General features: G+C 38.1%; 1 protein-coding gene across 6 annotated transcripts in view; it reads right to left on the reverse strand.

Annotated features, from left to right (window-relative positions):
- The window catches only part of PATJ (PATJ crumbs cell polarity complex component), a 356992-nt gene that overhangs the window by 265514 nt on the left and 75707 nt on the right, over window positions 1-15771 (reverse strand). For all 6 annotated transcript variants that reach the window (XM_021096561.2, XM_021096558.2, XM_021096560.2 and 3 more), the window contains exons 15-17: window positions 15568-15702; window positions 9949-10110; window positions 6108-6239 (exon numbers count right to left, since the gene is read on the reverse strand). In XM_021096561.2, the coding sequence (XP_020952220.2) occupies window positions 6108-6239; window positions 9949-10110; window positions 15568-15702 (429 nt within the window). The remainder of the gene's footprint in view (window positions 1-6107; window positions 6240-9948; window positions 10111-15567; window positions 15703-15771) is intronic.

The raw sequence follows: 15771 nt of genomic DNA on the forward strand, positions 1-15771 counted from the left end.
TACCTTCTAAACCATTGAAATTCAAAAGTATCAAGAATGGCAATATCATGGCTAATGTTCAAAAATTGGCTAATGTCAAACATTTCTAGTGAATTATAATCATGAGGGGTTATTCAAAGTTCAACATAAATCAAAACACCAGAAAATATCCACTTGCCATGTTTAATTTATAAGGTCAACTGAAGGTAAAATCCACACGGTTCCAAATTTATTTCAAGCTTTTTGGTACAAATTTAAAATTACAGACTCTCGGACTATGTAATAATTGCTTCATTACTGAACATTATCCCACAACAAATTACTTTCACTAATTTAGGATTCTTAAATTTGTAATTATTTTCGTTTGCAGCAATAAACACTAGCTCTTACGCACTGCATATAAGCACACTGTATTAATTTTTAATACTTACTAAACTTTCATATAAGCATTGAAAATGAGAATACTATCTAGCAGCTTGTCTTTAAGATATGAATTTTTTTCCAAGCTGAAAAAACAGGAAGATCTGCTGCAATAAATTTATTACAGGGATGCCCTACAATAAAATATGCATAGAAATAGCACTCATAAGTAAAGAAGCAATTTGTATGGCAGTTAAAAGCACAGATTCGGGCAGCTAATTGCTTGAGTTCAAATTCTAGTTCTGCCATATACCAGCTGAGTGAATGTGGACTAGTTACTTTACCTCTCTGTGCCCCAGGTTCCTCACTTATAAAATAAGGATAACAATAGTACGTCCTTCATATGGTTCTTGTGAGGAACACATTAAGCATTTAGCAAATATTTAAACATTCACTGTATGTTTGCTATTATTATTGAATTTGTATTAATATTAGGGTTAATATCTCTATGACCATTAGTGATATTCCAAAAAATAATGACCTTACAAATAAATAAAGGGTAATCAAGACAAAGATATAACTAGGGAGTTCCCATCGTGGCTCATTGGTAATGAACCCAACTAGTACCCATGAGGATGGGGGTTCAATCCCTGGCCTTGCTCAGTGGGTTTAGGATCTGGCATTGCCGTGAGCTGTGGTGTAGGTCACAGCCGAGGCTCAGATCCTGCACTGCTGTGTGACTGTGGCATAGGTCATCTTCTACAGCTCTGATTCGACCCCTGGCCTGGGAACGTCCATATGCCATGGGTGTGCCCCCCCCAAAAAAGACAAAGATAATTAGGGTATAGTATGCAAATTATACCTAGAAACTAGCAAAAACAAAAAATATATATATATATACTATAAAAACTTATAACCAGGAGTTCCTGTCGTAGCGCAGTGGTTAACGAATCCAACTAGGATTGCGGGTTCGATCCCTGCCCTTGCTCAGTGGGTTAAGGATCCAGTGTTGCTGTGAGCTGTGGTGTAGGTCGCAGACGCGGCTCGGATCTGGCATTGCTGTGGCTCTGACGTAGGCTGGCAGCTACAGCTCTGATTAGACCCCTAGCCTGGGAACCTCCCATATGCCGCGGGAGCGGCCCAAGAAATAGCAAAAAGACAAAAAAACAAAAAAACAAAACAACAAAAAAAAACTTATAACCAAGTTTCTTAAGAGTTCTATATTGCTTAGAAACAGAGTACACAGTTAAGTCATAACATTCATGCGCTTGACAAACTGTGCCCATCACTGCTTTCTATGACACGATCCTACAAGGCGTGACGTCACAATGACCAATGACTCTTCTAATACGGTACACACACAGGCAGGATTTTAACTAGCCATTACATGGAACAGTGCCTACACATTTTGGGACTAAAATATTCTACCTCCGTTCAAACCACAGCCAAAAAAGCCACAATTATTTCACCCTACAATTTCATGAGGAGACTTACAACTTGAACCCTGTTTACCAAGCCTTCCCTGTTGCTTTCTTCTCTTCCTTTGCCCCAATCTATTTAAAATGTGTTTCATGAAAATGAATTTCAACATATTCCTCTTTGGCCATATGACTGAGTGGCAGAACTGTACATCAGATTCAGATCTGTTTTTGTTGTTGTTGTTGTTGTTGTTTGTTTGTTTGTTTGTTTTGATTCAGCTCTTTCATTTCAGGTATCAAGGACTGGTTCTTCTCTCTGCTCACTACACACCTTCCATCAATGGAGAACCACTGAATCACCTGTCGTGGCTCAGCGGTTAGACCGCCATCCTATTTCATGACCAATTCAAGATCCTTTATCTGCTCGCTCATCTTTTCTTAAGGTTTAGCTCAATTTATGTAAAAAGTAAGTTTCTGGCCAATAATCCACAACTGGATAATTCACATATGGCTCATCAAGAGTTGTCTGCATTTTATTTTATTTTGCTTTTTAGGGTCGCACCCACGGCATATGGAGGGTCCCAGGCTAGAGGTTGAATTGGAGCTACAGCTGCCGGCCTACACCACAGCCACAGCAACATGGGTACCAAGCCGTGTCTGCGACCTACACCACAGCTCATGGCAACACCAGATCCTGAACCCACTGAGCGAGGCCAGGGATCGAACCCGCAACCTCCTGGTTCCTAGTCGGATTCATTGCTGCTGTGCCACAAAGGGAACGCCTGTGTGCATTTCAGAATGTAATTTTACAATTAAATGTAGACTTCATTAAACTAAGGCATCTACTCATTAACTTTCCTAAACTAACTAGACAGTTAAAAATTGATAGAGTATAAACATATTGTAGCATGGCTCCATCTTTAAGGAAAATTCCAAGTCTTTCTGTGCTTATTTTCAAAGTCAGATGATTGTTGGTGGTACTCACATTTCCAAAATAACGTAACATTTCCACATCTTTACATATTAATTTACTTAATCCACAAGACTTCTTTCACTAAATATTGTGATCCCCCTTTTACAGATGAAGAAATTGAATAAGCACAAAGATATATTGTATATCATTTTGTCAGGCTCTTGAGGAAGCTCTTATTTTTCTAGAGAAAAACTCACTAGTGAGAAAAGTGGTTAACTAAAATTAAAATATCAAAGTAAATTTTCAATCTCTTCAATACTGCTAATGCAGGTTCTTTACAACCTGAAAGCCCTCTCACGTTACAAAAATTTTCTCCATGGGCTAAGATGTTTCTACAGCATTATATATATTAATTATATATATATATATATATATATATATGTTCTTACTTGAAATATGCTAAGCTAGGGGTGAGGTTGAAGATCAGCATCAGTCTTATTCAGCTGCTTAATAAATTCATACAAGAAGCATCAAATTCAATAATAACCAGGAGCATAGCCTTTCATGGCTTTTGCCAAACCTTCACCTGGCCTTGCAAAAAATACTTTGAACTTTAGAATTTATTGCCTAATTATAATAAGGGAGAGTATAACCAATTAATTAACTTGCCCAAAACCAAATTTTAAATTGTGTTTATGTGTCATCTAAATGTCACAGTGGATAACAGTTCTACATATCACTGACAAATGGTGAAAATGTGCTGTGTACAACTATAAATGTATTTAAGATTGACTTAAAAACATTCAATTTACTTCTGAATGGTTTTTTTTTGTTCCAAAGTTCAGCTACAGAAATAAATAAGCTGAACCTTTTAATGTGAACCAAAGTAACATTTAAAAAATGAAGTATTTTTCCAACAGTTCTCCAGTAAGCACAAAATCAAGAAGACTACCTAAACACTTCTTTTGCAGCAAAATCACTTTATATAATTTGTGAAGAAATCAACACCCGTATGTGCAATGAAGATTGTGAGGAAGATGAGGGGGGAGCACCTAGAGTTTAATAAATAAAAATAAAATTCAAAAAAATCCATAGGAGGTTACGATGCATGTCTGTTGGAATATAGTGAAGAAACTCTTTAGAACTGACTGTATACATTTATATTTTTTAAATGTAAAGCTAAGAACTAATAAAAGAATCTTTCTGTTAACTATGAATTAACTGTTAAAGACTATCAAGTTTTTCTTTCCATCTTTTGCTGAAGTTTTTGTTTTTTAAAAATTTCCAAAGTACCTCTTTAACATGTACAATATTCAAAATATAAAACTTGTAGATTATATCATTTAAGAGAGTAAAAGCAATCATTATGATATATTTATAAGGATGCAAAAACATATAGAGTCCAATGACAATGAAAATGTAATGAATATCTAAAATCATAACTGAAAGGTGTTTTCTAAATTAAATTCCAATACTAAAAGGCTAACAGGAGTTCCCGTCGTGGCGCAGTGGTTAACGAATCCGACTAGGAACCGTGAGGTTGCGGGTTCGGACCCTGCCCTTGCTCAGTGGGTCAACGATCCGGCGTTGCCATGAGCTGTGGTGTAGGTTGCAGACGCAGCTCGGATCCCGCGTTGCTGTGGCTCTGGCGTAGGCCAGTGGCTAAGGCTCCGATTCGACCCCTAGCCTGGGAACCTCCATATGCCGCAGGGGCGGCCCAAGAAATAGAAAAAAAAAAAAAAAAAAAGGCTAACAAAAAATCCTATTCAATGTGTTCATTTAGTTTAGTCCCAGTTAATTTTGGCTAACCTAAACTTTGTTTAATTATTCTGCAAATATTTATTAATCACTTACCATGTGCTAGGTAATAGGGCAACACTGGAAAGGAAAAAATAAGATAGTACCTGCCATTTGTTTCACAGGCCTTGATATTAACCAATATATAAACTTCCAGAATCTTATATATTGATATTTCTTGATAAAAAATATTTCCCAAAATATGCATTATTTAGAATCAACAACTCACAATTCAATAATATTCCAAAGAGAACTTTCAATAACAAAGAGGGTTATCTGGCACAAAAACATGGCAGCAAAAGTAAAAGAGATATAATCTATTTCAGTAATCTTAAATCACACTGCCAAAATATGGAATTTAATGTTCTTACATAATGCTCAAAGTATTTTTCTTTTAATCTATTCCCGATTGCCTTATTAAAAAAAAAAGAATTGATTTTTCCATCACTTGGCATTTTATGTGCTTTGATAGAGTACATTTTGCTTTATTAAACCACAATGTGTTTAGGCAGCACTAATGTATTAAAATATGGATCTTAAAAGTGAAGAGATTTCTTGCCAACACTTTTAATTCCCCATGATAATCAGATGGTCTAAAAATATTATAAACTGGTAAACTGGTACCCCAAATGTATCACTAACTTTACACTTTGTTATAATTGGGGCACGTATAAACATATTAAATGTTCTATATTAAATTTAAATATATACACATATACACCCCAAATGCATCAGTAACTTTACACATTGTTATAACTGGGGTACATACAAACATATATTAAATGTTCTATATTAAACATATACATATATATACATACACACACATAACTTCATCAAGAACATTTCTACTTAATTAAGTTGAGATTAACAGGTAAGTAAAACTATAAAAACTTTTATGCGAAGGGAAGAGAGTGAAGATTGAGAATTGGGAGTGACTGCTTTGGGGTTTCTTCTTGGGGTGATAAAAGTGTTCTTAAATTAGAGAGTGGTAATGGTTATACAACTCTGAATATACTAAAAACAACCAAACTGGGTTTTAAATGGTTGAATTTTATGGCATGGGAAATATATCTCAATACAGCTGGGGAAAAAACCCTCCATATAAAAAAATTCATCAAGTTCCAGTCTCGAAAAGCATCCATGGGAGTTCCTGTCAAGGCTCAGTGGTTAAGGAACGTAGCTAGCATCCATGAGGACGCGGCTTCGGTCCCTGGCCTCACTCAGTGGATTAAGGATCGGGCGTTGCTGTGAGCTGTGGGGTGTAGGTCGCAGACGTGGCTCGGATCCTGCAATGCTGTGTAGTGTAGGCCAGCGGCTACTCCTAGCCTGGGAACCTCCATATGCCACAGGTGTGGCCCTCAAAAGACAAAAAAAATTAAAACTTTAAAAAAATAATATAAGCTTCCATGGGTATAAAACTATTGGTTCCCTTATGGTCCAGTTATCATATCATCCATCATGTTATGCACTGAGGGAGCTATCAATTGTAAAGGTAACAATGGAAATTCAAACATCCTGTCTTTGGACAGTAGCATGACACATCAAATAATTCAGTTCCGCCTACGTCAATAGGTGTCTTAAACAATTACCACTTCCTATAACTTTAATACAAACTGATTGCTCTATAAGGGTTCTTATACCTGGTAATCCAAAATGCTGAATCCCAAGCCTTTGTGATCTTTCACTAGTTCAACAGTCTTGACTTCAGGAGACCACAGTGCTAATTCCCCATCATCATCTTCTTCAGTATGGACATCTATATTGCGGTTGGCCTGAAACATCAAAAAAACATAAATGCTTCAAAACACTGTTCTTTCAATCCTGAAAAGAATCAACATATTAGGAATCTCATAGCTTCTTCTCAAACTAAGGAGTCTCACTAGCATATGGCTTTTCTTTTTAACCTTTTAAAAAGGGGCATGCACTAGGGCACATGTACTTTAATATAAAAGTCTTTGTGAAAATTCAAGCACTTAAAAAAACAGACTGTTCATATAGTTTTTTTTTTAAGTTAAAGTACCTGTTTCATTCAAAGTGTTAACACTGACCTCTTATACTTCAATGAGTTCTGTCATCCCATTAGAAGCATAAAAGGAAAAATATGCAGTTTAAGAAAAAATGAAAACATCATACAAAGTCAAAGTTCATATGATATTTAAGTAGCAATAGCTGAATTCGTAATTACAGTGAGAGAGAGAAAGATACCAACACAGAGGCCAGGACAGGACACTGAGATGCCCTTCTGTTGGCCCCTAGAAGTTTTCAACAAAAACTTTGCTAGAAAAATAAGGGGGAAAAAAATCTAAATCTTTTGGGAATCATGTAAATCTAAAAACAGGTATCTCACAGAGCTGAAATAATGAAAAACTGATCTTGGAGGAAGTAGGTCAGCACAACTATCCAGTGTGCAGGTCTTCGGTTACTTTCCCTCACTCCACAACCTCCTATTCCAAGCTCCCTCCTTTCAGGGAAAAAGAGCTGCTGCCATATGGACTTCGAGGAAGCTAATGAGGGTCAGTGAGTGGAACACACAGGAGAAGAGCTGCTCCAAGCTTCTGCTTTTATTCAATGTATAGCATTGTGTGGTTTTCATGTGATTTAACTTCCCCAAATACTCTGAATTTCTACCTGAGGCTCAAGAATTACCTTCTTTTTCTTGGGAGCCCTAGCAATTAACAAAATGCCTGGCTAGAACGGAGCAGGCTATCACAGAGTTTACCCTGGTAAACTCTACAAGAGTATGTGGTTCTGGGTAGGCCCTTGACAAGTGCTTGTTCAATACACAATGAATCAATCATCCATCTTTGAGTGGCTTTCCCTTGAAACTTTTTTCTTCTTTAACAGCCACACCTGCAGCATATGGATATTCCCGGGCTAGGGGTCAAACCAGAGCTTCAGCTTCCAGCCTACACCTCAGCAACCACAATGCAGAATCTGAACTGCATCTGCGACCTACAGCACAGCTTGCAGTGACACCAGATCTTTAACCCACTGGGCAAGGCCAGGGATCAAACCTGAACCCGCATTCTCACAGAGAGTATGTCAGGTTCTTAATCTGCTGAGCCACAACCGGACTTCTGAAACTCTTTTTAAATAAAGCTATAAACTAAATTTTAGAAGTAGACTTTTTTTTTCTTTTTTTCTTTTTTTTTAAATAGGGCCACACTCATGGCATGTGGAGCTTCCCAGGCTAGGGGTCTAATTGGAGCTACAGCTGCCGACCTACACCACAGACGCAGTAACATGGGAGCCGAGCCATGTCTGCAACCTACACCACAGCTCACGGCAACACCAGATCCTTAACCCACTAAGCGAGGCCAGGGATCAAACCCCAACCTCATGGTTCCTAGTCAGATTCGTTTCTGCTGTGCCACAATGGGAACTCCTAGAAGTAGACTTTTTAAAAGTTTGGATGATCTTAGTAAATAAAACAGAAGTACATCACTCCTATGAATATAATTTTGAGTGACCTGTGTAAGAAAATCCACTTAATAGAATCAAAATCGACAGCAGGGCTCTATTATAGAGGAGTAAGGCACTATAGCTAATACAAAACCATCTTAAAATTAGCACTGGACCTGATCTCAAACTGTCTCCACAGGACATATAAAGTCAATATTCAATATTCAATCCCTGGTGAATTGAGTCTAAACATGGGAACAATTTCTTGGTTCTTGAATTACAAAACTTGAAATTAGTGGGAATGTTCTGGATCAATAAACTTCTGTTTATATCAGTCTGATGTGAGGAAATAATACATTTAAAAAGAAAACATTCATACTTTCCAATAAAAAGTAAAGTTACAATGGCTAATACAATGTGATTGATGTTTTACTGGGGCATTTAATACTTTCACTGATTAATGAGCATTAGAATTTTGGCTGAGCTGCCTAACCAGACAGGGTTGAAGAACCTAAGATGGTACTGAGATAAATGAAAAAGAGACAGAAGAGGGCCAGGATTTCGAGAAACCACATATAATTTCAAAACCCAAGTTTATAGAAATTTCAAGGCATCCAACATATATAAGATATTATACTCCAACATGAAATATATCACTTTGATGCAATCAATCCTCCACAACTGCTATATTTACAGAATAGAAAGCAATCAACTAATGGGCAGCAAGGTTGACATTTAGCATAATTCAAAGCTGTTGTTTATCCATTGTGGTAAAGTATGACAGATGGGAGCACAGAGTCAGCAAGCTGGGTTGGTGATTTACACACCCTGTAAGATTAGATTGATGGCATTTTTATCAACCTTTAGAGGTAAGCCATTATCCACATTTAATTTTAGTAAAGGTAGCAAGAATCACAAAAGTGTAGCATTTGAAGTATGTTTACCAAAGATGCACATTTTTAAAAAATCACAATCAATAATCCATAATTTACTAAGCACTTCTTATATGCCCAGTAAAGATAAAAACACTGAGAGACACAAAATAATTCCAAGATATGGACTCTGCCTGCAGGAGCTGACAGTCGTCTTGTAAAAACAAACTTAATACACATTAAAGTATCTGGGACTAAAGGACAGAGCTAAACTCTTGTACTTTAGGAAGTCACAAAAGAGATAGGTGGACTTGAGGCATGGTGAACAGCCATAGCTAATTTTTACTGAGCACTGTCCATGTGCAAGGCCCTGCTAAGAACTTTGCACACATTACTTCATTTCCTCCTCCCACAAACTGATGACGTAAATACCCCCCAGTATCCTCACTTTTCAGAGGAAAGTCAAGTTATTTGCTCAAGGATTCAAAATCCTTAAGTAATAGATGCAGCATAAGGGTCCATATATCTTGAAAATCAGACCGTAGGCAGGTAAAAGGAGGGCCCTATGGATCAAAACTGTTGTTAATGGAATAATAATCTAAAAAAGTCTGGAAAAGGGGAAAGTGACATAAAAAAATAGTTATAAATAACATAAGATGCCACAGCATGTGTTTAAAACTGTTTTCATAATTACAATGCGCTAAGAAACAAAACAAAAAACCAGCAGCACAGAAAGTGTTATTTTGTTCTCTGACCTTCTGAAGGCTTTTACAGCAATTTTTAGACTCACTTCAAAATTGGTCATAGATCTTCGTGTTTTTAAAGCTCTGAAAAAGGGAAGTCCATTAGATATTCAACACTCTCCAACATCTTAAACTTATTAAGATGAACTGAGTTGAAGTGGGAGCCAAAAGTAACACGCTCAGGCAATCACTAAAAAAAAAGGTTTTCTAAAATCAAAGTGCATGCACATTAATGTCACCAACATTTCAAGTAAAAAAAAAAAAAGAAAAAAAGGAATGTTTCATAATGATAAAGAAAAGCAACAATTTGAAAAGCTATGCGTCGTTGCCCTTGAGAGCGACTGTTGCCGGATAAGAGAGGAAGGAGGTTTCCCCCTCCCCCTTCACATTACAGTACACTCTCTGGAGCATCCCTGCTGAAGGGGCATGCCTAGGCCACTACAGTCTGTGCACTCATCTAGTACCTCCATTGCGGAGAGAGAGGCTTCCGTGGTCCTTGGCTCATCTACAGAGGCTTCATCATCAAACAACCGTCGACAGCAAACCAAGGTAAAGGGGGGTGGCACTTCTTTAAGAAAGGAGACTGCTTCTCGGCGAGATTTCCCATAAAGCTGCACGCCATTGACCTAGAAAGACAAAGGATATGTCAGAACTCAGGAGGCCCCAGATGAAAAAACAAAAATCTCTTGCTTATGTCAATCCATCAAAATGAAAACAGGATATCGTTTTATTTTCCCTGTAAACAAAGGGCCTAAACTTAATCATTCAAGCAGTAAAAAAAAAGAAAAAAGAAATTAGAAATCCTCAAAATTTATAACAAGACTAAAGTTTACTGAACTTGGGTGAATAAAGTACAAAACAGGCTCAGAGCACAACTATTACTGGGTATGTGGTCGGCCTGACTTTTCACACCTCCCTGCTTTCTCCTTTCTGTATTCGAGTCTGTGTGGTTATTTCCTCAATCTACTCCCCATCTCTCCTTAAACACAATATCAATTATAGCCTTAAGTCCACTTCGTTTCACTCTGTCATTTTGTGCCAATATCAATAGGCATATTAACACTATTTTAAGGCTGTTAAAAATGGCTCAACTTACAATGTGTAGATAACAAAATCTGGGCTACCCAGCTGTCAAACTTAGCATCAGTTCACAATTTTCTTTCGCATCCCATGAACTCTTAATACCATCCTAAGAAATCACTTCTAAACACACATAACTTAGCATCAGATCCATCGTTGTGTACTCTGCTAACACAGTCATCAAGTATAAGAAGGGAGTCAAGTTTTCAAATTGTTTTATACAAGTCTTCCACATGTTTAAAAGAATAAAAAGATAACAAACTGTTCCTCATTAATGATTAGCGCTTATCACTACAAGATTATCTAAACTTCATATTCTATTTAGTGTCTAGTAATAATGCTTTGCACCAAAGATAATTTAGAGACATAAATCTATTCTAATTTTTAATATATGTGACTTTAGCTCAAGGAGCTCTCGCCTCTGTCAGCCACTCCCTAAAAGCTGAGGCATGAACACAATCCAGGCAACAAATACTCTTTTCACATCTAACTCATACCTTCCTGGGAGGGTTCAGCAGGGTTATTAGTTTTAAAGATATTTCTGGTCTGGCCTTAATTTCGGACAGGTGCAATGCTAACGTCCAGATAACTGGCAGGGTTGACTTTCTAGGGAGGGACATTTCCACAAAATCTGTCATTGCTCAGAGAATAAGAGCACAGTGGGGTGCGGGAAGCATCCCACCAACAGTGGTCTGAACCCAGAGTCATTCATGCCTTGGAATTACTCTCAGGCCCATAACACACCAAGCACTTAGCCATCAGGCCAGACATAATCTCCCTGCCTCTTAATTATTTACAAAGAAATCACCACATAGTAAAGAGATCCACATGTGCATCAGGAAGCAAGTCCTAAAAAGGAAATGCTGTCTCCCAAGACTTTATGACTGATGAAGGGGGCCAAGGGGTAGCAAGTTCAACAGCAGCAGAAAGGTTTTTCCTGGAAGAACTGCAAGTCCATCCTCACACAAAAAAAAAATGGGAAAGGAGGTACTTGGGATCTTCTTGTGATCAGTCACACCACGTCCATGGTGCCAACTGGTGCCACAAGGACAGAAAGTTCTAAAATCAACCAGATGGGGAGTAATGAATACTGAAAATAAAACAAGTGGATACATTCAAAGCAGGAATTTTACCCATGCTCAAGTATTAGTCTGTGTTTCCCATTGCTTCAACAAATTAGAAAAATCACTTTTCAGGTTTTTATCTTGCAGTACATTTAAATATTTATTTAGCTCATTATTTATTCATTTGAATCGTCTCCAATTATTACAGCAATGCCTGGTAGTCCTTCTCACCACTCTCTATCGCTAAAGGGATTGGTCACATTTCCCATTAGCAACTCCTATCTAAGGGGATTTATGGCCACTGTAAATAGCTGCTCTGGGCTGAGACTTGGCACAATGTTCTAACCCCAAAGCATATTTGTCTTTCTGGTTTTAAGCTCTAAAGAGTACATTACAGACACACACACACACATACACACACACAAAGTTCAGGAGTTTATTTGGCAAACTTTACAGGGACTTTTTAATTTCTATATTGGGTTACTTAGTTGAAGCCAATTTTTATTTTAAGTTCACAATATTTCTCCAGGCTCTTCAAACCCTCTCAAGGGTTGTCAAGTCTCAGTTATTCAGACTTTGTGATAAGAAAACACATGCACACATTCACACGTATTCATTTGCAGAGTACATAATACTGTAAAAGTACTGTCCTACTACGTTACATCATTCAGTCCTCATTCATCCAATCCCGAAACGGTTCTTTTTGTTTTGTTTTTATTTGTTTTTGTTGGTATTTCCCCCAACAAAATTTCTTTTTCTACTGTACAGCATGGGGACCCAGTTACACATACATGGATACATACTTTTTTCTCCCATTGTCATGCTCGGTTGTAAGTATCTAGGCATCATTACACCTTTTCACAGTGGTCATATTGCCAGTATCTCACAGTAAGATGATGCTTTTACAGTTTCCATGGAAGATATTCCATTAGATCCTCACAAACATACAGTGAAGTAGGCATTTATTGATAAAGAAATGATTCTCAAACCAAGTGACATGCTAAAACACACAGCTCGGCTGTGGCAAACTCAGAATCAAAAGCAGCTGACTTTCAAACCTGGGCTTCTTTCCCAATGCCAAGTTCTTTCATCCGAAATCTACACTTGTGAATTCAACCCGTCTTCGTGCTTCCTTATTATATCCCATACTATTACAAGGCAGAAGGCCCATGGAATTCCAACTAAAACAGAGGACTCAGCTGATGGCTGGGATCTCCTACACTTGCTCTACTCAGATCCAGCCAACATTTCTTTATCACCTACCAGGACTAGCGTATAACTCATATTTTATGCCACTGAGTTATACACTAAAAATGCTTTAAATCATATATCTTGTGTTGTATATATTTACCACAAAAAGTAAACTAAACTGGTTTTTAGTCATATTTCCACATCTCCCAACTAAATACCCAAACAACCACCTATTATAGAAAGTGTTCCCGTCGTGGCGCAGTGGTTAACAAATCTGACTAGGAACCATGAGGTTGTGGGTTCGGTCCCTGCCCTTGCTCAGTGGGTTAAGGATCCAGCGTTGCCGTGAGCTGTGGTGTAGGTTGCAGACGCGGCTCGGATCCCACATTGCTATGGCTCTGGCGTAGGCCGTCAGCTACAGCTCCGATTCGACCCCTAGCCTGGGAACCTCCATATGCCGCAGAAGCAGCCCAAAGAAATAGCAAAAAGACAAAAAAAAAAAAAAAAACAACTCCAATCTGCAGATTATCTTGTGTGATATCCACAAAATTGTGCCATACATTCTGCAAATCAGAAAAGAAAGACATGATTCAGCACCAAAAAAATCATAAGTGATAAGAGTAAAATCTAAGGTGTGAATCTACAATAAGAGTTCCAATTTCTTGGGAGCAGCCCAAGAAATGGCAAAAGATGAAAAAGAGGGGAAAAAAAAAAACAAAACAAGCCCTTTGCTACCTCTTAAAATAGGACCCCAACAGTTGGCCTCCCATGCTTATAAAAGAATTTGACAATAGCCATAGCACTTTTCTCTCTGACCTCAACATTTAACTCAGAATTTTCAATATACTCATCCAGGTGATTGAATGAGTCACTATTAAAACACCCACATATCTTTGCCATCTATCTTGCTATCTTTGCCATTCAACTTTAAGCAAATATAAGTTTAAGAAAGAAACTTTAAAAAGACAACAAAAGGAGTTCCCATTGTGGCTCAGCGGAAAAGAACCTGACTAGTATCCATGAGGATGTGGGTTTGATCCCTGGCCTTGCTCAGTGGGTTAAGGATCCAATATTGCCGTAAGCTTCAATGTAGGTCATAGACACAGCTCAGATCTGGTGTTGCTATGGCTGTGGTGTAGGCTGGCAGCTGCAGCTCAGATTCAACCTGTAGCCTGGGAACGTCCATATGCTACAGGTGCAGCCATTTAAAAAATAAATAAATAAATAAATAAATAAAAGGCCAATAAGAAACCTATTTGCTATCCTTGCCTTTTCACTTTAAACAAATATAAATTTTAGGAAGCAATCTCTATTTCAAGGCCCATGGGATTCTAATCTTGGCTAAGGAAACTAAGCTGATTCTACCAAATCCACACTAGGACTTCTTGTGGACCTTAACTCTTGGGTGAACCCTCTTCTACACAGCCTTCCTTAAGTTTGAACATTGCTCACATCTCTCTTTAGAAGCTTAGAAAGTAATGTGATGTACTGAAAAAAATAGTGAAATGGGAGTTAGAAAACATGAACTAAAGTCATCAGCCTATCAGTGTATAAAATTGGGGAAATCAGTGCCTTATTTGCTTATCTATAAAATTAAGGGTTTCAAGATTGTTTGCTTTGTTGTACTCCAGAACTGTCCAATCTAACAAAACCTCTCAAGGAAGTCATGTCAAAGCAGAATTGCTCTAGAATTGCTCCAACTAAGAGAGGCTGGGAAGTCTGCATAAGCCAGCCCACCAGACGCTGCCACGTTGAGAGGAGGGGGTTCCAAGGAGACAATCTGAAAAGCAGTCAGTGCCACATAAGCCTGAGTTCATCCAACCCTAGTCCTTATTAGAAATAATGAATAAAATTCTGGAAAACAAAACAAAATAAAGCAAAACAAAAAACAGACTACATGTAAACAGGGGTCAGGGATTAGATACTTAAAAACAGTTTGGGCGGAAAAAACTAATTACGCTGTCAAACTGAAACAAGACATTAGCTTCTTCCTTAATATTAAAACTAAGCACTCACATCTCAGGTGTCCCAAAGACGGGAAAAATGAACTGAAAACATATCATCTATTTCCCTTCTCATTACATAAGCAGTTAGTATTTTTCTTCATCTTCATTTTGGTTTTTCCAGGTTTACTGAGATATAAATGACATATAACATGTACAAGTTTAAGGTGTACAATCTAATGATTTGATATATATAGTAAAATGATTACCCCAATGAGATTAATACATCTATTCTCTCATAAAGTGACCATATTGTGTATGTGTAGTAAGAACACTTAAGATCTACTCTTTTAGGAGTTCCCGTCACGGCGCAGTGGTTAACGAATCCGACTAGGAACCATGAGGTTGCGGGTTCGGTCCCTGCCCTTGCTCAGTGGCTTAAGGATCCAGCGTTGCTGTGAGCTGTGGTGTAGGTTGCAGACGCGGCTCAGATTCCACGTTGCTGTGGCTCTGGCATAGGCCAGTGGCTACAGCTCCTATTCGACCCCTAGCCTGGGAACCTCCATATGCCACGGGAGCGGCCCAAAGAAACAGCAAAAAGACAAAAAAAAAAAAAAAAAGATCTACTCTTTTAGCAACTTTCAAGTACACAATACAGTCAAGTATAGTCTCTAAGTATTTTTCTAAGTAGCTCACATTACAGCAGCACTGGGGATAATGTAACTCAGCGGATTTCTGGTGAGAACACATTTTCCTACAAGTTAGAAATTCCTGCCCTCTGTCTTTTTTCCCTCAAAAATTTTACCTCAAGAAGCTCATCCTCTGGCTGTAGGAGGTTCAGGGTATCAACAGGACCACCTGGAGCGATCGAAGAGATGTAATGGTGCCCATCAAAGGAATCCACTTCCATGCCAAGCCTCAGAGTGTGAATGGGCAGCAGCTGCAGCAAAACACAGGGCAGTAATATAAACACGACAAGGACACATCTGGCTGTTAATCCTCCATCAAG

The sequence above is a fragment of the Sus scrofa genome, chromosome 6 (assembly GCF_054392235.1).
Source record: "Sus scrofa isolate SSC_HxYL_T2T_F1_AM1 chromosome 6, Sscrofa_HxYL_maternal_Yorkshire_Landrace_v2.0, whole genome shotgun sequence".
NCBI classification, from domain to species: Eukaryota; Metazoa; Chordata; class Mammalia; order Artiodactyla; family Suidae; genus Sus; species Sus scrofa.